This window comes from Triticum dicoccoides, chromosome 5B, assembly GCF_002162155.2.
Source record: "Triticum dicoccoides isolate Atlit2015 ecotype Zavitan chromosome 5B, WEW_v2.0, whole genome shotgun sequence".
Classification (NCBI taxonomy): Eukaryota; Viridiplantae; Streptophyta; class Magnoliopsida; order Poales; family Poaceae; genus Triticum; species Triticum dicoccoides.
Window position 1 is genome coordinate 355,576,749 of NC_041389.1, and position 20,024 is coordinate 355,596,772.

The 20,024-nt window shown below is 43.4% G+C and overlaps 1 protein-coding gene across 1 annotated transcript; it reads left to right on the forward strand.

The window, feature by feature from the left end:
- Nucleotides 1–341: 341 nt before the first annotated feature.
- On the forward strand, nucleotides 342–4,044 carry LOC119308971. Its single transcript, XM_037585104.1, has 3 exons — nucleotides 342–704; nucleotides 2,905–2,985; nucleotides 3,329–4,044. Exons 1-3 carry the CDS (start codon nucleotides 543–545, stop codon nucleotides 3,671–3,673), a joined length of 588 nt encoding a protein of 195 aa, XP_037441001.1. The 5' UTR covers nucleotides 342–542; the 3' UTR covers nucleotides 3,674–4,044.
- Nucleotides 4,045–20,024: the final 15,980 nt, after the last annotated feature.

A 20,024-nucleotide genomic window follows, 5' to 3' on the forward strand; every position in this document is an offset into this window, starting at 1 on the left:
GTGTACCAATGGATATCGATGTATAAACAACTGACAAGAAAAAGGAGTCGGCACGAAAGCTCCTAGCCTTAAAAAAACACACCGCCGAGTAGGACATGCCCCACACAGACGCCTCCTAGTGGCCCCACCCTTCAGTCCCCTCTCCCATCGGCCCAGTCACATCAGCCTCACGTGCGCCAAACCCCCAACCCCACTCCACGTGCCCCTTTCTCCCTTCCCTCGCCGCCAGGTGGGTCCCGGGCCCGCATGCCATCGACACAGCAGCAGCGACGCGCCCACCGCAGCGATAAAGCAAGAGAGGCACGGGATAAATATAAATAAAATAAAGCGGGTGGGAGGAAACCTACAGACGTAAAGCCGCCGCTTCGTGTCGACGCGACGCCCTCCAGACCTCCATCCTCCTCCTCGTCTCCGCGCCTGGACCTCGCGCGCATCTCGCCCGCCCCCCTCTCACTCGCCCAGGTCTAGGGTTCCGGCGCCCGATTCGTGCCGAATTGGACGGCGCCGCGGCGGATCGGGGGTCGGAGGAGCGCGGGCGAGAGATGACGGGGAAGAAGCGGAAGGCGGAGGCGGCGCGGCTGGACGAGACGGACCGGGCCATGTACGGCGCGTTCCGGGGCGCCGCCAACTCCCTCTCGCAGCTCTACACGCTCGCCATGGGCGGCCAGAAGCTCTCCTTCCAGGCCGGCGAGCGCCACGCCATGGTACGTGCGTGCGGTTCTTTCTTTCATGGCGTGGTTGTTGATTAAACTGATTGACTGATGGGTTGATTGATTTGTGCGCTGCTTCTGTTTCTCACTTGTGTTGTGTCAGTGGTGTGGGAGACCGGATTCTGTTTCGTTGAATTCGCCTCTTTTTGTGGTGATGAAAATAATTTGGATTAGGGGCAGTTAAGACTCAGACAATGAGGAATTTTAGTGCTAGAACCTTATCCTTTGTGGTTGTGGTTAGTGTAGATTGTTCTTGTAATTAGATCGTTCAGGGGCAAGCGAGATGGCCCTTTCGCTGGATGTGTGATGAAGTTTGTTTCAGTTTTGGGCATGTTTCCTCCGTTTACCTGCAAATTCTGCTTCAACTTTGCAGTTACGTGTGGCAATTCTGAGTATTTTTCTGGGGGGTGGGGGATGATGACTTTTGCCGAAGCTCCTTGTCACAGTGTGTGCTCTGACATCACTGAATAATATATTGATGTGCAATAGCCAATAATTCATAGAGCACTCTTGTAGTGCTGCGTACAACAACTCTGATTAGAATTGGCAATCTTTGTATGGCTATGGAGGTTATGCAAAGCGGAAGACGGGAGACTTCGCTTATAGGGCAGGTTGCTTCTGGGCTAGTACTAAGGAGTCATCCTTTTCAGCTTTACTTCAACTGGTGCACTGCTATGTGGAAAGTCTCACCGTTAGGTGTGTAATGTTTCTTCTAAACACGGAAGGCATCCTTGGCATTGGGATTCAGTATCTTATGTTATGGTTCTGGTCAGAACCTTACATGTTGTTCATCATCGCTATGTTGTATGCTTAGCTTCTTTCTAGTCTTAGTTTCCATACTACTACAATGTTAGGCTGTGGAATTCAATTGCGTTAAAATCTTTTCCTGAGAATTATCTGCTCAACTCATTGACCGAAACACTAGAAGATGCACCAAAATAAACATTTGTTTTACAAACTGGATTAGTGTTAAGTCCAGATGTGTTTTTGGTCACTTTTGTTTTTGTTTTGGTGTAGAAGCACTGCCTTGTATTCATATGACTTATAATTTGTAGTGGGTTTACATTGCAGAGTGGTTGAACAGCTACTCCCTCTGTAAAGAAATATAAGAGCATTTAGATCACTATTGAGTGATCTAAATGCTCTTATATTTCTTTACGGAGGGAGTAGTTCGTTATGTTTGCAAGTAAGATTTATTTATTTGTCATGATCATCGTCTTGTTGTTCTGATGACTATTGCTGTTGAATGCCAGCTAAATAGTTTAATCTATACAGATAATGTGGGATTTGACCAGAGTTTTCTTACCAACGCTTAAAACTAAGCATAGCGTTGAAGTATGGTATTGCAACTTTTCCCTATAATGTACTACTGTCAGGATTGGATACATCCTGAGTTTCTTAATTTATGTTTCAGGACTGCAAACAATTTTCTTTTTTCTTTGGCATGTTACCTTTGAGTTATGAATAATTCCTACCAACTCTATGACTATGCATGCCATATATGTTTTAAACACACAGTACCTTCACAATGTTGGCCGCAAAAGTGTCAATAAATGGAACAGAAGAAAATTTGTGTCATATTTTCAGGCTTTTGTATGTAATGAATAGCCGTGTTGGGTCATTGGCCTCAACCCCTGGCCATGGTTGGCGGCAGCCATGTCTTGAGGTGATGAGGAATCAGTGAAGTTTGTAGGAGAATACAGGGGATTAATTCATCACATGATTGCTCTCTTATAAAGGAGAGATATATTAACGATCAAAATAAGAATCTGATACAAGTCAATCTAAATCTTATTTAGGATTCAAATTACTAACATATTCTTAATGATATCTTTTATCCTATTCGCTTTATTCTCTTATCCTAACTGCTTGGGCGCCTAACTTTCTTGTGCTAGTTGTGCATTGCATGTTCGCTATATTAAGGTCCCACATGACATAGTGATTCTAGATATTAAGGTCCCACATGACATAGTGATTCTAGACAATGGTATACGTCCCAAGTGTTGAACCAATTAATCCTGTCAACGCGTGGAATCCATCAAGAATTGTACCTGCTAGCAAGCAGCAGTTGTATTTTCTTTTATAGAATAGCACCTTCCACCTTTCAAAGTTCTTTCTTTGGCTGGCAGAAATCTGTCTTTCTTCTCTTCCCTTTTTTCACAAACGTTTTTCATTGTCTGTCCCATTTGAGCAGGAAAAGCTGTATGAATGGATCTTAAGACAGCATGAAAATGGTTTGAGGCTGACAGTTGCTGATATAGCCTCGCACGTCCAGGTTAGCAGTATTTTTTTTTCCTGTCTTGTATGTTGAAAGGGAACTGTTCATAATTAAAACATGGACTTCAAGAACTGGTGAATTTTAATTTCACAGACCATGATAGTCTGAAACTCTGAGTAGTATGGCAAGTTTTGTCATCTTGTTTCTTAGACAACAATGATGCATAATGAATAAGATGAGGTTACCATCCTCACTGATCCTGTGCACATATTTCTTCCTTTGTCAATCCATACCTCTAGCCATAGCCTCCTAACAAATACTAGCTGCACCACTTTTATCCTTCTCCGCCATTCTAGCATACGATTGATAACTTACGTTTACGATCTGTATGTATGTCTAGCATGAGATTCAGTATGGAGGCGACAATCCGTTGGCCTCTCCAAGATCACAATATGCAAGCCAAAGCACTCAGGCTACTGTGCATATGCCCAACACAAGCAACCATCAACCATCTGCAAGCTTATTTGCACTAGGAAACCCAGGGTTGACGCAGCCCAAGAACTCGGCGGTCTTTTCCAACGCACTATCCAGCCCCGTGCGCCGGGGCCTCCAACCATACCATCTGGATCAGGGCGGGGATGCAGGCTACTTTGCAAACGGCTTAGCCCGCGAGCCTAATCCCACGGCTTCAAACGACTCATCCATGGACATGCATTCGGACAGCCCAGCTCATGACTCCTCCTGAGCAGTGCGCTCCACAGGACCACAGAGATGGAAGAAGAATAGCAAGCACGTCCAGTGAAAGGACAAACTGGAAGAACAGCATATCCAGTGAAAGAAGAAACCGGCTGCGAGATGCCTGTCGTCACCGCTCAAGTAGGAGTATTCAATTTAACCCCCACCCCCCATAGCCTGTTATGCTAAGTAAGCATGTCTTATATGTTTTTCACTACTGCTTACAGCCTGTTGCTTTGTCAAGATACTGTGTAGCCTTTGTGCACCTGTGTTTTCTGTTCTGGGTAAAATTGTAAAACTTTATTTATCTGTGCATATTACTGTCGGTCTGTTGTCAAGTGTTTGGTGGCAAATAACCGAGAATAAAACTTATTAACAGTAGGGTTCCTCTCAGGCCTGGAGACCATATATAGTGCACCAACCCAATCTATGCACGTGCATCAATGGCTTTTGGACCATTAAATGAGAAGGCAACGGGTCAAATTTTGGACCATATCAGATTTGCAAAAGCAACTTTATAGTTTATTATATACGGCCTGCACTTTACATCCCACTCTCTCATCAATAAATCTGTGTGTTTATTTTTGTAACTCGAACACAAAGATGGCCATATATTTTGAACTGAATGTCTTGATTTTTAATACGTTTTGACTGGCAACTTTTGTGTTGACGACATATTTGAAACAAGATCAATGTTGAATATGTTTTTTTTTTTTGCCTTTTGAAACTTAATTTGGAACTTATTAACCAAATGCATGTGGGATTGACGTGTGGAGGGATAGGGAGAGGGAGAGGCAGGGTTACATAACTTACAAGACAATTAAAAGCTTATAATTGTTATGTTAAGTTATAAAATACATCAATTTCAAAATATATTCGGCATTGATCTTGTTTTGAACATCTCGTAAAATAATAGTGCTAGAAAAACTGATTTAGACGTATGGTTCAACAGATATGAATGTATTTATCCCTAAAAAAAGATATGAATGTATTTATGTTTGGAGAAAGAGAGTACATAACATTGATTCAATGATGGGAGAGGAAAGAGTAGAGCGCGGATTAATTAATGTTAGCATAACATGATGTCAAATGTTCTACTAATTCATTCTCGAGCCTAATCCTAACCCTCTGTGTCATATCCAATGGCTCAAAAGCCATTGGTGCATCCGGTGCACCAGCGCGTAAACAAAGAGTCATCATAACATGAGTTCCATATTGCCTGATCCAATGACATTACTATGCTAGAGTGTGTTTTTCGGCCGAAGTCATTATTATGGCCGTCTATGCTATATGGTGAGAGTTGCTCTAAGGACGTGTTTGGTTTCTAGCATAACAGGTATACAGGCTCTGGATGGCCAAATCCGAGTTGTTTGGTTGACCAGGCCACGAAGAGAAACAAGCCCACATGCTCCTCAAATCAGCCCTTAGTTTGCAAACAGCCACTTGACTATAATTGTACTATAGTGAACTTTCTAGCCTCTTATTTTAGAACCTACAATGGATTAGCAGTTCATCGCTTTAGTCCACTTAGGCATCTCTCCATGTTTCGTGGCGCACCAAGCAAGTATTTGCGAAAGCAGGAAGTACGTATGGTTATTGGATGGCCCAGGGAGAAACGCTGAAATCGACCGTTCCCAAATGCAGACTCGTGTAGTGCAAATAATACTCTGGTCCCTGTTTTCCTCTCGTCCCTGTTTTCCTCTCGTCTCTGGCGGCTGGAACCCTAGCCGCCGCCAGGGGAGGCCGGTCTTCCAACGCCGCTCTCCGGCGGCTTCCCTCCGCCGGTGACCTTGGTCGTCGGTGGTGAGGGGGGTCACCGGATCCACGTCTGTGAATCGTTTTTACTCTCTCGTAGTCTAGGTTTTTAGGTTGTTCATCGTCTTTGCTTCGGCAGCGACGATGACAACGCTGAATAAAGATTCTTCGGATACTTTCCTAACGAGGCCATCGGTCCTACGGTTGGGGATGGATTTGGAAACCAGTCTGTTCAAGCAAGGATGGCGTGGCGGCGACGGCATCCTCGTGGTGGACCTGTGTCCTCGGGCTCCGCCGTTGCGACGGCGTTTGCTCCAGCGTCGGCGCGGAGCTTGGAAGGTAGTCCAGGAGCGGATGCAGATTGTGGTCTGCATCGACGACATCTGGAAGATGGAGCATGTGCTGGGCTCGTGGTTCGTGGATGGCAGATATGGTTTCCTCCTTCGGTGTTTTAGTCGTGGTGGGGTGCTAGATCTGGAGTTCGATGGCGTGTCCGAGGTGTTGCCCCGGTCTGATTCGTTCAACGGTAAGGGCTTCACTTTTGGTGAGGCATCTTGGAGGTCCGCAAAGCTGTATATCAGCGATGGAGTCGCGTCGAGCTCGGGTGAGAAGGTGATTCGTCATCCTTTTCTTCGGTGGCTACTGTGGTGGTGCCGGAGGCAGGTGACAGACGTTGGTGTCAAGCTCAGAGATGTTCTGCTATCTGTTCTGTTTTGTCATGTTGGTCTTTACGTGATTTGTACTTTGTTCTTTATGATATGAATGAGACACGTATTATCATGCAAAAAAAAAACACTGGTGATTGCAGGCCGAGGTTTTGGTCAACTCCTATTCGGCGCCTGGAGCACCCGCTAAAGTGAAAACAGTACAGAACGCACACGTATCCCCTTTGTTAGATTTTCACGGGCTGGCCCATCTAGAGGTTGTTTCTGTTAAGCTCCCAACCGATTTGGGAAGCTCAGCAGAAAAAAAGAAAAACCGGTTTGGGAAGCTTCAGAAGCTTTCGGTCGTTTGTTTTTGTTTATTATGGTTTGTATGCCTGGTTTCTGTTTTTTTTTCCTTTTTTTATTTTCCTTATCTATTCTTAAATTCGTAAATATTTTTTAAATCCATAAACATTTTTTAAACTCATGATTTTTTCCAATTATTGGAAAAACTAATTTCGTGATTTGTTTTCGAATCTGTTACTTTTTAAAATTTATGAATATTTATCAAATCCACGAACATTTTTTTAATCGGTGATTTTTTTTAAAATTCATGAAAAAAAATCAGATCCGTGAACATTTGTCAAAACCACAGCATTTTTAAAACATGTGAATTTTTTTAATCTGTGAACTTCTTTCTCAATTCGTGAACTTCTATCGAATTAGTGAACATTTATGAATCCATGAATTTTTTTCAATTTCAGGAAAAAAACGAACCCAGGATTTCTAAAAAAGGTAAACAGTCAAAGGTCACCCAGTCAACTGGTCGACAGTTGACGGTCAACCAGGGGAATCACAGAGAGACCAGGGGCGTGGGCTTCTTTGACAAGCGAGCTGCTTGCTCGCGTAGCCCGGCTTTGCTACCTGGCGCAGAGAGCGCTGACTAAGAGCTCTCAAGGTCCCCTAAAAAAAAGGAACTCTCAAGGTTTTGCATGCAAAAAAATGTACTGCGCAACTTGATCTAGAGCCTGTATCTTCCGGCTCCACTGGGTCCTGTTTAAGAAAACGTGAAAAGTGACTCGGCAACTAAACAGGTCATTTATGCCTAAAAAAACAAAAAACTAAACATGCCATTTGTCAAAAGAAAAAAAAAACTAAACAGGTTATAAGCTGTTGTAGTCTGCATGTAGTATTTGCGTGGAGAGTAAAACTGCGGTTGGCGTGTGGTAGAAAGCGGTAGAGAAGCACTGAAAAGAGCTGACAATCCTGTTCCCTCTGTCCATGTGATGTGTCCACCGTTACCGAAATGTACAGCACTGTTGCTGGCAACACTATCTTCGTGATGGGAGGCTGTTGCACGACTTGGTACGGACGTTGGGCCGTGTTGATGTCTTGTGTATCTAATGTCGATCGCTGTGTAGTAGGAGCACAATTTTTTTTTAACATCAGTACAGACACAAGCGCTCATATACACATGTATACATTCACCCCTATGAACGCACACACGCACACCCTACCCCTATGAGCACCTCCGAAAGACTGAGTCGGTATATCATCTTGAAATTTACGAAGTCATCGTAGGCACCTCGTCGTCGACGGAAACGTCTCCTCCCACTGAATACCATCGCCGAAAATTCTAAAATAAATCCAGAAATAAATGCGAGCACCAGGATTTGAACCCCGGTGGGCTGGGGATACCACGGTCCCTCTAACCATCCAACCACAGGTTGGTTCGCAGTAGGAGCGCAATTGGATTGTATCCGGACCGATAAATTTGACACCATATTCTTTTTTTTTGCGGGAGATAATTTTTGATGCCATATCTTATTCCAAATTTATTTTCGGTTTTTGAATCTAGACGGATGCGGATTTGAATACAAGATTATTTGTCATTTGCCTCTCGTTTTTCTCTTCACCACTTCACAAAAATTTATCATTTTATTCGCCCTCTTATTCGTTCGCCGTTTTCTCGCCAGATCTGTTTTTGAGTGCAATCTTGTTTGCGTAGTCATGATGCCTCAACGAATATTATGATGTTCCTTACCCCAATATTTTGCTTGAAATTGAGAAAAGTACTAAGGAATATATGACTACACAATTTGAGCACAATAAATATTTTACCGAAGAACTTAAGGAACGCTCTGTTGTGTTGGAAGCTATAACTAAGCAAGTTGATTATATTAGTAGAGAAGTTTGCAATCTCCAATTTAAATATGCTTTTGCCAAAAGTTTGCTAGGTAAAATATCCGATGCACAAGCTACCCTAGTAAATCAAATGGCCGCTAAACCAATCTCGTTAGAAGATAAAAATCTTAAAATGATTGGTGTTTTCTCTATTGATTCTTTGTTTAGTAAAATTAAGATTGATAATAAAGAAACTTAAGAAGAGTCAACTTTAGCTAGAAGGCGTCCCGATAATTCTGAGGGTGAAAATTTTGTTGAGAAAATTGATAAAAGTGGGTTTGAAGAGGTCAAAACTGTAACTAGTGATGTGCCCATTCTTTTGGATTACAAAGACTTTAATTATGATAGTTGCTCTTTGATTGATTGTATTTCTTTGTTGCAATCCATGATAAATTCTTCCCATGCCTACGAACAAAATAAAGCTTTTACTAAGCATATTGTTGATGCTATGATGAAAGCTTAGAAAAAAAGTTAGAATTAGAGGTTTCAATTCCTAGAAAATTATATGATGAATGGGAACCTACTATCGTCAAGATCAAAGATTATGAGTGTTTTGCTTTATGTGACTTGGGTGCTAGTGTTTCTACAATTCTAAAATCTCTATGTGATGTGCTTTGTCTTACCGATATTGAAGAATGTTCTTTAAATTTGCACTTGGCGGGTTCCACTATTAAAAGCCTATGGAAAGAATTAATGATGTTCTTATTCTTGCAAATAGGAATTATGTGCCCATAGATTTTATTCTTCTTGATATTGATTGCAATCCGTCTTGTCCAATTATTCTTGGTAGACCGTTTTTACGTACTATTAGTGCCGTGATTGATTTGAAAGAAGGCAATATCAAATTTCAATTTCCACTAAGGAAGGGTATGGAACACTTCCCTAGAACTAGAATTATACCACCATATGAATCAATCATGAGGGCATCATATGGATCTAGAACCAAAGATGACAATACTTAGATCCTTGCATTATGCCTAGCTAGGGGAGTAAAATGATAGCGCTCGTTGGGAGGCAACCCAACTTGTATCTTTTTGCCTTTTGGTTTTCTTGCTGTTTTCAATCAAATACCCAATTATGCCTCTGATTATATGTGTTTTTGTGGTTTAAATAAATGTTTGTGCCAAGCAAAGCCTTTGGGATGATTTGGGTGATAGTTGATTTGATCTTGTTGAAAAAATAGAAACTTTTGTGCTCAGAACAATAATTTTCATAAATCACAGAAGCGTGATTTTGCTTTGAATTTTTTACATAAGATTAATATAAAAATTTCTCATGTTGTCCTAATTTTTCAGAATTTTTGGAGTTACATAAGTATTCAAAGTTTTTAGATTGCTACATACGGTTCTGTTTTTGACAGATTCTGTTTTCTTTGCGTTGTGTGCTTGTTTTGATGATTCTATGTTTTTTCTTTGAAGAGTTTTTGCCATAGAAAAGTTGGAATACAGTAGATATAATACAAAAATAAAATATGAATGGTTTGCAACATTACTTATAGTAGTGATTTGTTTTCTTATACTAACGGATCTCAGAAGGTTTTGTTGAGTTTTGTGTGATTGAAGTTTTCAAGTTTTGGGTGAGATCGCGATGGATGAAGGAGTAAGGATTAGCAAAAGGCTAAGCTTGGGGATGCCTGAGGCACCCCAAGATAATATTCAATAAGTATCAAGTAACTAAGCTTGGGGATTCCCCGAGTGGCATCCCCTCTTTCTTCTAACAACCATCGGTATTTTACTTGGAGCTATATTTCTATTCGTCTCATATCATGAGTTTTGCTTGGAGCGTCTTGTATGATATGAGTCTTTGCTTGTTTTAATTTTTATTTCAAGTCTTGAATCCTTGCTGGACACACCTATTTAAGAGAGCCAAAATTATGCCATGACTCGTTAGAATTGCTCTCTATGCTTCACTTAAATCTTTATGAGCTATGGAATTGCTATAGTGCTTCACTTATATCTTTTCGAGCACGGTGTGCTCTAGTATTTTTGAAGAAATGCTCTCATGCTTCACTTAGATTTATTTGAGAGTTAGTAATTTTTTAAGAAAGTCTCTCTTGCTTCACTTCAATTATTTTGAGAGAAAGAAATATGATGCTCATGTTATTCACTTATATTTGTTTGAGCTTATTAAAAGCAACATATGAAACTAGTCACAAAGTGATAGATATCCAAGGAGGATATAATAAAAACTTTCATGAAGATCATTGGACAAAATAAACTTGATTCCTTATAATAGTTTTGAGATATGTTGATAGTTATATGTGAGTCATGTTGATGAGTAATTATGCTTTAGTAAGAATATTGGTGTTAAGGTTTGTGATTCCCTATGCAATCACGGAAGTCAATAGTTATGCAGTGAAATTACATCCTAATTGTGGTGCATTATTCAGTATTAGTTATGCTTAATGCTCGCTTATGAGATTTTTCGTTTCTTGGTTAGATGCTTCTCAATCTTTTGCTAGTCTTCATTTGCACTAAGTATGATCACTACGTCTGCATCCAAAATCCTTTAAACCAGTTTTGCCACATGAGTCCACCATACCTACCTATATGCGGTATTTCCGTGCTATTCTAAGCAAATTTGTATGTGCCATATCTAAACGTCAAAATAATTTCTCCTTTTGTGTGCTCGTACCGCTCATGAAATGGTAGGGGGTGGCTGATATATTTCCATGCTAGATATGTTATTCTCAAGATAAGTGTTTATTAACTTGTCATTGCACGAGAGTACGACAAAGGTATTAGGGATGCCCAGTCCTGGAATAAAAATTGAATTTACTTTATGTTGTCAAATAATAAGTTCCTTGGAAAGTGTTGGTATGGAAGGCACCCATGGATACGGCTAGCCATGGAAAATGAAAGTATGGTGGGAAAAAGAATAAACTTTATTTTCTGTTTGAGAACCGCCTATGATATATCTAGCATGGAAAGTATTGGGAACTACTCGATCATTCTCGTTGACCGGAGCATGCCACCCAAAATGTTTTTATCTCTATCTTTTTCGCTTTGAGCTCTAGCACCTCTATAAATCCCTACTTCCCTTTGCGAAGGGCCTTTCTTTTACTTGATGCAATTTTTATTTTTACTTGAGTCTCCATCTTCTCTTATAAAGCACCAACTAAGGGGCACTATGATCGTACTTGAGCATTAAGTGTAGCTAATACGCGAGTGTGTTTCATGAATGGATCAATGGCTAGGAATAACTTGCTTTAGTGTTGATATTTTGAAAGACATGGTTGCTTGTTGATATGCTTGCGTATTTAAATCTTCATGTCAAAACTAGACTATTGCTTTGAACCATATAAAAGTCCAAATGTCCATCTTACAAAGAAAAGAATATGTGATGAACATGTTAGGCAGCATTCCACATCAAAAATTCTGTTTTTATCATTTACCTACTCGAGGACGAGCAGGAATTAAGCTTGGGGATGCTGATACGTCTCCAACGTACCTATAATTTTTTATTGTTCCAGTTGTTATATTATCATTCTCGGATGTTTTACAATCATTTTATATCATTTTTTGGTACTAACGTATTGACATAGTGCTCAGTGCCAGTTGCTGTTTTCTGCTTGTTTTTTACATCATAGGAAATCAATACCAAACGGAGTTCAAACACAGCGAAACTTTTTATGGATTTTTATGGACCAGAAGACACCCAATGGGCCGGAGAAGCACCTGGGGGTGCCCCGAGGGGGGCACAACCCACCAGGGCGCGCACGCCTGGGCCCCCAGGCGCGCCCAGGTGGGTTGTGCCCAGCTCGGTGGCCTCCCGCACCGCCTCTTTTCTCTATAAATACCTCAATATTTCAGAAACCCTAGGGGAGTCGACGAAAGTCAGTTCCAGACGCTGCAAGTTCCAGGACCACCAGATCCAATCTAGAAACCATCACAGAGGGGTTCATCATCCCCATTGGTGCCTCTCCAATGATGCGTGATTAGTTCACTGTAGACCTACGGGTCCATAGTTAGTAGCTAGATGGCTTCCTCTCTCTCTCCTTTGATTCTCAATACAATGGTCTCTTGGAGATCTATTTAATGTAACACTTTTTGCGGTGTGTTTGTTGGGATCCAATGAACTTTGAGTTCATGATCAGATCTATGTTTTTATCCATGGAAGTTATTTGAGTCTCTTGATCTCTTATATGCATGATTACTTATAGCCTCGTATTTCTTCTCTGATATTTGGGTTTTGTTTGGCCAATTTGATATATTTATCTTGGAATGAGAAGAGGTGCTTTGTGATGGTTTCGATCTTACGGTGCTTGATCCCAGTGAAAGAAGGGGAACTGACATGTATGTATCGTTGCTATTAAGGATAACAACATGGGGTCTACTTCTACATAAATAGATCTTGTCTACATCATGTTATCGTTCTTATTGCATTACTCTGTTTCTCCATGAACTTAATACACGAGATGCATGCTGGATAGCGGTCGATGTGTGGAGTAATAGTAGTAGATGCAGACAGGAGTCGATCTATTAATCTTGGACGTGATGCCTATATAATGATCATTGCCTGGATATAGTCATGATTATTTGAAGTTCTATCAATTGGTCAACAGTAATTCATTTACCCACCGTTTGCTATTTTTGTCGAGAGAAGCCACTAGTGAAATCTACGGCCCCTGGGTCTCTTCTTCATTATATTTGCTTTGACGATCTATTTTTATTTGCTTTTATTTTCAGATCTATTAATCTAAAAACCAAAAAATATCTTACTGAATTTTATTTGCGTTTATTTGCATCTATCAATCTACTATAATTTTTATCCCGCCTACTTGCCAATTTCTGGCACCGTTGCTCGAAAAGAATTGACAACCCCCTTAATACGTCGGGTTGTGAGTATTTGTTATTTGTGTGCAGGTGCCGTTCACGTAGTGTTGCGTGGTTCTCCTATTGGTTCGATAACCTTGGTCTCATCACGGAGGGAAATACCTACCGTAGTTGTGTTGCATCATCCCTTCCTCTTTGGGGAAATACCGACGTAGTTCAAGCCGCATCATCCACCTGTCCGAGTTGTCCGACAACCCTCATACCCAGCTCATATATGGATTAGATTTGGGGCTGCCCAGACGCGCCTACCATGTTGGATCCGACAGGTCGGTCCCACCAAGATGGAGATGTAGTTGCATATTGCCCACGTCGTCAATAATCACAAGACCAAGATGGATGCAACTCGGTTGAAGAAGTGAAAAATCAAGAGGTTTGTCATCGAGAAGGAGATTTGCCTCTAATATGCATTTGAAGCTATTATTATCTTAGTCATGGCTAGCAAAAAAAGCCCGTGCGTTGCAACAAGAGAAAAAAAATGCATGCGCCCTCCTACGAGGCTTGATAATGAGACTCTCCTTTCTCAATGGAAGACTCATTCATGGTGAATGGAAAAGTGTTTTCCGAGGTGGATCCACGATGTTCAAATCATAGCATGTTTATAAACACAAAAAATAACTTATTTTAGATTTATTTTGTATTTTTTGACTTAGAATTATACAAAATACAGCAATGCACCTGTAAATATCTGAATACATATCAATATATCACATTCGAGCTAAAAAAGGACCATTGTTGAGAAAAATGTTTGGAAATTTCAAAAACTACTGATACTCATGCGTGCTTCCATATTTGACATAGATGGTCGAATCTACCACACACAAATTCATTTATCAGTTATCACTTACTTACGATGTTTATAGGCTGTAAACATTTTTGCATGTACCAAACTCAAAATCTATTTCAACATGACAAATGTTACGGTTGACTCTGAACGAATATCATAACACTAGTGGCGAAGCTACCAGCAGAAAGCTGGGCGGACCAGGTTACTAAACATGGCTGCAAACTTGAATTGCTGCCTGCTGAGTAGTCTTATTTGTCCGTGGGCTTAGGTATAATTCTTGTTTTTTTGGAAAAGCTGGGCGGGCCACGGCCATGTTTGGCCCCGACGTAGCTCCGCCGGTGATAACACCTATTAGGGCATCTCCAACGACGACCCGTAAATTTTCTCCACGACGACTTCGGCTTCAACTGGGCTTCGCGGTTGCTGGACTAGAAGAAAAGAAACACGACGGAAACAAAATCAGACTCGAACGCAATCTAACAAACTGGAAGGAAAAGACTTCCACAAACATACCAAAAACAGAAGTCACATGCCTATTGGTTAATTGTCACACATGAGTCCGTGCCACCAACACTAGCAAGCTGCATGGCAAGCTCACACCAAGTCCAGCAGAAACAGAAATGCTCCAATCCAATCCAAGCACAGTTAACCCCACCTGCGCAACTTGTCGGCTATCTCTGTCCAAGAGCCCCCGCGTCGCTCTCCCAGGAGCGGCACGGGCGGAACTGAGCGCCTCGGCCGCCGGCCACCTCCCCCCCCCCCCCGCCCCCGCACGGCGTCGGCGGCGGCGGGGCCGTCTTCCCACGCACGCGCCTCGGCAGATCCCGGATGGATCTCGAGCAGCGGCGGCCGATGCGCGCATGCGGCGGTGCTTGGCTGGGGGCCGCGGTGGCCTTCCCTCGCGCGCCGGTGTCTCCATCGACGCCGCTGGAGGCTGGCTGCTGCTGCTGGGGGCGGTGGGCGGTGCTCGCGGTGGGCGGAAGCCGGGGCGGCGGCCTTGGAGCTTGGGCGTCTGCTGGGTGACGCAGCGGGGCTGGCTACGAACAGTTGCGCGGTGAATCAAGGGATTCGGTGCTCTGTTCCGGAGTTGGCAGAGGATGCGCCTTGGTCAGGCGCGGGCGGCGGCTTGGCCGCGAGGGGCGTGGCTCGTGTGTGTTTGCGTTGTGCGGATCTGTGGTGGCGAGGACGCCAATGGTGGAGCTGGCGTCGATCTGGCGTCGCGAGGATCCTGGGATGAAGCTGCTGCAGATCTGTGGAGGTGCACGGCACGGGCGCGCGGAGGGCCCGGGCAGCGCCGTCGGCGTGGCTCGGAGGCCCGTGGTGCGTGGAGGTGCGGGCGTGGCGGATCCGGTCTCCAGCGGATGCGACGGTGTGCGTGGTGCCCGCCTGGGCGGCCTGCTCCTGCTGCTTCGATGGGCGGTCAGTGCGGATTTGAGGCGAGGCAAGGATGCCGGGGCGGCGGCCCCGGAGCGATGGCTGCATCGGCATGGGCTGCTGCGGCGGCTGGGGACGGTGGATTCGGGGCGATGCCCGCGGATCTGACCCCGGCAAACGCGGCGTCTCTCTGTCGCATGAGGTGCTGCAGCGGGTCGTCGCGGGGGGCTTTGGCGGCTGACGACGGGAGGTGATCTTCACAGCAGGCTTGGCTTCGGTGGTCTGGGTATCCATGGTGCCCAGATTTGCAGGCTCACTGTTAGGAGATGAGGGACTTGGGCGAAAGCTTTTGACGACGTCGGCGCCTGCGGGTGTCGTGACCTTCTTGGAGGCGTCGTCGTAGAGTTTCTTCCTCTTCTTCCATGTGCTTGGACTCTCCGGGTGAGAACCTAAACTTCAGTTTTTTGGAGTGGGCGGCGGCGGCGTTTTACGTCGTAACCTTCTTGGAGGCGTCGCTTTGGAGGGTCAGCTTTTGGATGTTGTGCGGGCTCTTCCGTTTTCATGGGCGATGTATGCCGGGGCGGCGGCTCCGGGATCTTTAGTTGAGAGCCAAGGCGGCGGCCTCGGGCAGCGGTGCGACGGTGGCCCCAGGAGGTAGGGCTGTTTGTCGGCATGGCTTGGGTGAGGACCTTGAGCTGCATGGGCGGCAAGGTTGTCGGCTCGGTCGACGCGTCCCAGCGAGGGCGGTTGGACGGCATGTCGGGGCGGCGGCCCCGGATGTGGTGCGGCGTTCGTGGTCTGCGTGCGGTTGTCCTGAGCAGTGCGGGCTGCGGACTGCTGTATCGTGCGGCGTTGTTGCTCGAGGGTGAGCGGTGGCATGTTGGGGCGGCGGCCCCAGATGTGGTGCGGCGTTCGTGGTTTGCGTGCGGTTGTCCTGAGCAGTGTGGGCTGCGGGCTGCTGTATCGTGCGACGTTGCTGCTCGAGAGTGAGCGGTGGCATGGTGGCATGTCGGGGCGGCGGCCCCGGAAGGCGGTGTTGGTTGAGTGCGTAGGGCGCAATGGAGCAGGGGATATCGAGGCGGCGGCCTCAGGAGATTTGCAGCTTTAAGGGCATGGACCTTGTGTCGTGTGGGCGACGTGGTTGTCATCGGAGTTGGTCGTGGGTGGGCTTTGCCCTGTGTGTTAGTCTTTGGGATGTGCTTGCCCTTGTTGTTCCGGTTTTCGCCCGGTTTTCCGTAATTAACTGGACAATTCTCTTCTGCTTAATTAATAGATGAGGCAATCTTTGCCTCTGTTTCGAAAAAACCCCCACCTGCGCATCTCTCTTCAGGCCTCATTGAAGGCGGGCCGCCGGCAACGCATGCAATATGCCATGCCGTGCCTGCCGGCCGATCTGTGGGAGCCGTCCATTGCTCCATGATCAATTGCATGCGCGCGCCCACATGCAGTGCGTTACTACGTCTTGCAGATCCTCACCGTTGTGATGCCATCAATGGCCTTCATCTATCCTACTGCAAGTACTACGCCGTTTATTTGAGCAACCTAACCATCGCTGTTGATGTAGGGCACATGCATTGCATTCTCTCCTCACTCTTTCGGCAGTAATTAAGTGGAGAGCACAGTGCGGAGGACGCCTGCTCATATGATATGGTGCAGTAGCAGTACCGGACCTACATCTTTGTCTTTGATGGGACGGACGTGTGCCGCGGATCTAGCGATAGGTTGGTGGACTATCTTCTTCTGCCTCGGTCGTACGTAGATCAACAAGATTCAAGAGGGCCAACTAATACAGCCTTACAAATCCAAATTAGCTGGATGTCAGTTGCCTGAATCTGAAATTTTAGGTCATTTAATTTTTTGGGGAAGGAAGCAGCAGCTGCTGGGTGCACTGAAGCTCAGGGATGCCAGCAAGGCCTCGGCAGTCGGTGGCAGCCGACGGAGGCAAGTATGAAACTTGACGGTTCGAGGGTGGGGGTGTAGGGCTCGCCCAAAAATTCTTGTGCTTCACCGATTTAGAGAGATGGCAGGGGAGGTGTTTGTGTGTGTAAATTTCAGGGTTGTAAATTTCAAGGGGTGTGCTACGCGACGGCCGGCTAATATTTTTCAAATGTCGACAGGGTCGCGTACCGTCTAATCAGGAGATGCTCACCATATGATCGCATTCGTGAGTTCCTCTTCTCTATTTTGCTCATTGCAACAAGACCCATGTTGCTATTGCAACGGCGGCCTTGTTGCAAAAAGCATCTCGACTCATGGCCGCCAATGTTGCCGTTGCAACAAGATCCTCGCCGCAATTGTAACAGGACCCTTATTGAGTGGTGTTTGCCACCATTGCAACAAGATTCTTGTTGCAGTTGCAATAGGTCCCTTACTGCAAAAGCATCTCCTGCCATGTACGAGTCCATCATGTATTGTGGTCGCAACACCGACAACATCGCCGGAGTAGCGTGTGGCTTATTGCCGCCTCTTCTGCGGATCGCTGCATGCTGCTGCTACTGCTTGCTGCTTGCTGTTGAGAAGGGAGAGAGATGGAGCAGAAGATGAAGGAAAGATACGGAGGATCGAAAGGTGCCGCCATCCTGTGGAGACTGCTCTGGCTCTGTCAGGTCAAGGCGCTTGAGAGGTGGCGACTCCATGGCCGCAATTTCAAGGCCCCAACCTCCTCAATGCCTCTCAGGCGTGCTGCTGCTGCTTGCTCCTCGCGTGAGTATGGATAGATAATAAAGGAAAAGCGAAACGTTTTAGCTATACGTCAGTCAGCTGAAATTTTCACTTTGGGTCAGTCAATTTTGTGACCATTTGATTCTGCTTTGAGATGTGTGCTGTTTTTTTTTCCAGTGTAATTTTGATGGTGAGTTGGATTCTGTGGAATCGATTGACCCCTATTTTGGGTCAGTCGAATTGCTTCTTGGGCTCTTTTTAGCTCTTCTGGGTTGCATTTTTCCTTTTTGTTTTTTTCTTTATTGTTATTTTTGTTTTTGTGGATTTTTGACTGAGTGTAATTATATGATGATATGATTATTTTTATGATAAAGTGCAATCTAGGTGCAAAGTTGTGCGTAAGTTTTTTTTTCAAATCTCTCCTCTCAAAAGAAATACCAACGCCACTAGTTCATTCTTTTTCAGAAAACATCATTATTTTGATAATGTTTTAGTGTTTACTTCATTTTCATTCTAATTAATGTTAATACCATTTCCACTATTCATTTGCTTTTTGCAAAAGTTCCCCTTTTATATGCTTACTCTTGCATATTTTAAAAAAGCGCAATTTTTATGTTATTTCGTGCAAATTTTGTCAGTGTTTATTCTAGATTCTTTTTCCCCTTTTCTTTGTTCTTAAATTGTAATACAATGCAACTAATTCATTCTTCCTTAGGAAATTTAATTCTTTCTTTTGTTGGTGTTTTATTTTTGTTTTCTATTTCCATGTGTTTTTATTTTACCCTTTTTCTGCCCTTTATTGATTTTTTTGTGGGTTTTTGGCTGAGTGTAATTATATACAAACAAATACTATATAATATGTGCCAAAATTTCATGATTATATGATTATTTTTTCATATTACGATTAAGTGCAATTTTGGTGCACAGTCATGCGCAAGTTTACATGTGCGCCCCAGCCCTCTCTCCCTTTGTTTTTTTTTCTGCCCTTATTTGTTTTTTCTTGTTATTCTTCTTCTTTTTATTAGTTGGATATTTTGTGTGTGGTTGTTTTTGGATGCTGGATGAATGTAAAATATATGCGTACAAATACTATAAAATGTATGAAAGAATTGTACTATTATATGAGTATATTTTGCATAATACAGAAAAGTGAAATTTTAGTGCAATCGTGTGCAACTTTTCTTTTCTTTCTTCCAAAGTGTAATAGAAGTGCCACTAATTCATTGTTTCACATAAAACTTCATTATTTTAATTTTGTTTTAGTTATCATTATATTTTCCTTTCCTCTTTATGCAATACCAACGCCACTAACTCATCCCTTCTTAGGATTTCTTTTTGCAAAAACTTCGCTATTATATGCTTATTCTTGCATATATTTTAAAAGTACAATTTTTGTGTATATTGTGTGCAATTTGTTTTTAGTTTTTAGTTCATTTTATTTCTTATTAAAGGGTAACACCAATGTCACTAACTTATTCTTCCTTCGAAAATATCATTGTTTTGATTTTATTTTTTATTTTCTTTCTTCTTAATGGGTAATACCAAAACCACTAATTCATTCTTTCATAGAAAAGTTCATATTTTGATTTTCTTTAAGTTTTTGTTTGATTAATTCGTTCCTTCTTAGGAAATTTCATTTTATGAAATACTATTATAGGTTTATTCTTGCATATTATAAAAAACACAATTTCTATGTAAAATGTGTGCAAATTTTGCCATGATTTATTTATTTTTCATTTTGGTTTTCTTTATATATTTTCATTTCTCTTTAACTACACAAATGCATGGGATATGTGTAGTGATACGCACTAGTGCAGAACCGGGTAATAGCACCGGTTCGTAAGGCCCTTTAGTGCCGGTTCCATAACCGGCACTAAAGTGTGGGCACTAAAGCCCCCCCCTCCTTTAGTACCGGTTCAGCATGAACCGGTGGTAAAGGGCAACCACGTGGCACGAGCTAGCTCCGGGGGGCTGAAGCCCTTTAGTACCGGTTGGTAATACCAACCGATACTATAAGGTTTGGTTTTTTTTAGTTTTATGATTTTTTTTTCATTTAATTTTGTGTTTCCATTTTAATTCTTTTTCGTTTGCTGGTATTTTACGATACTACACATTGTACATGTT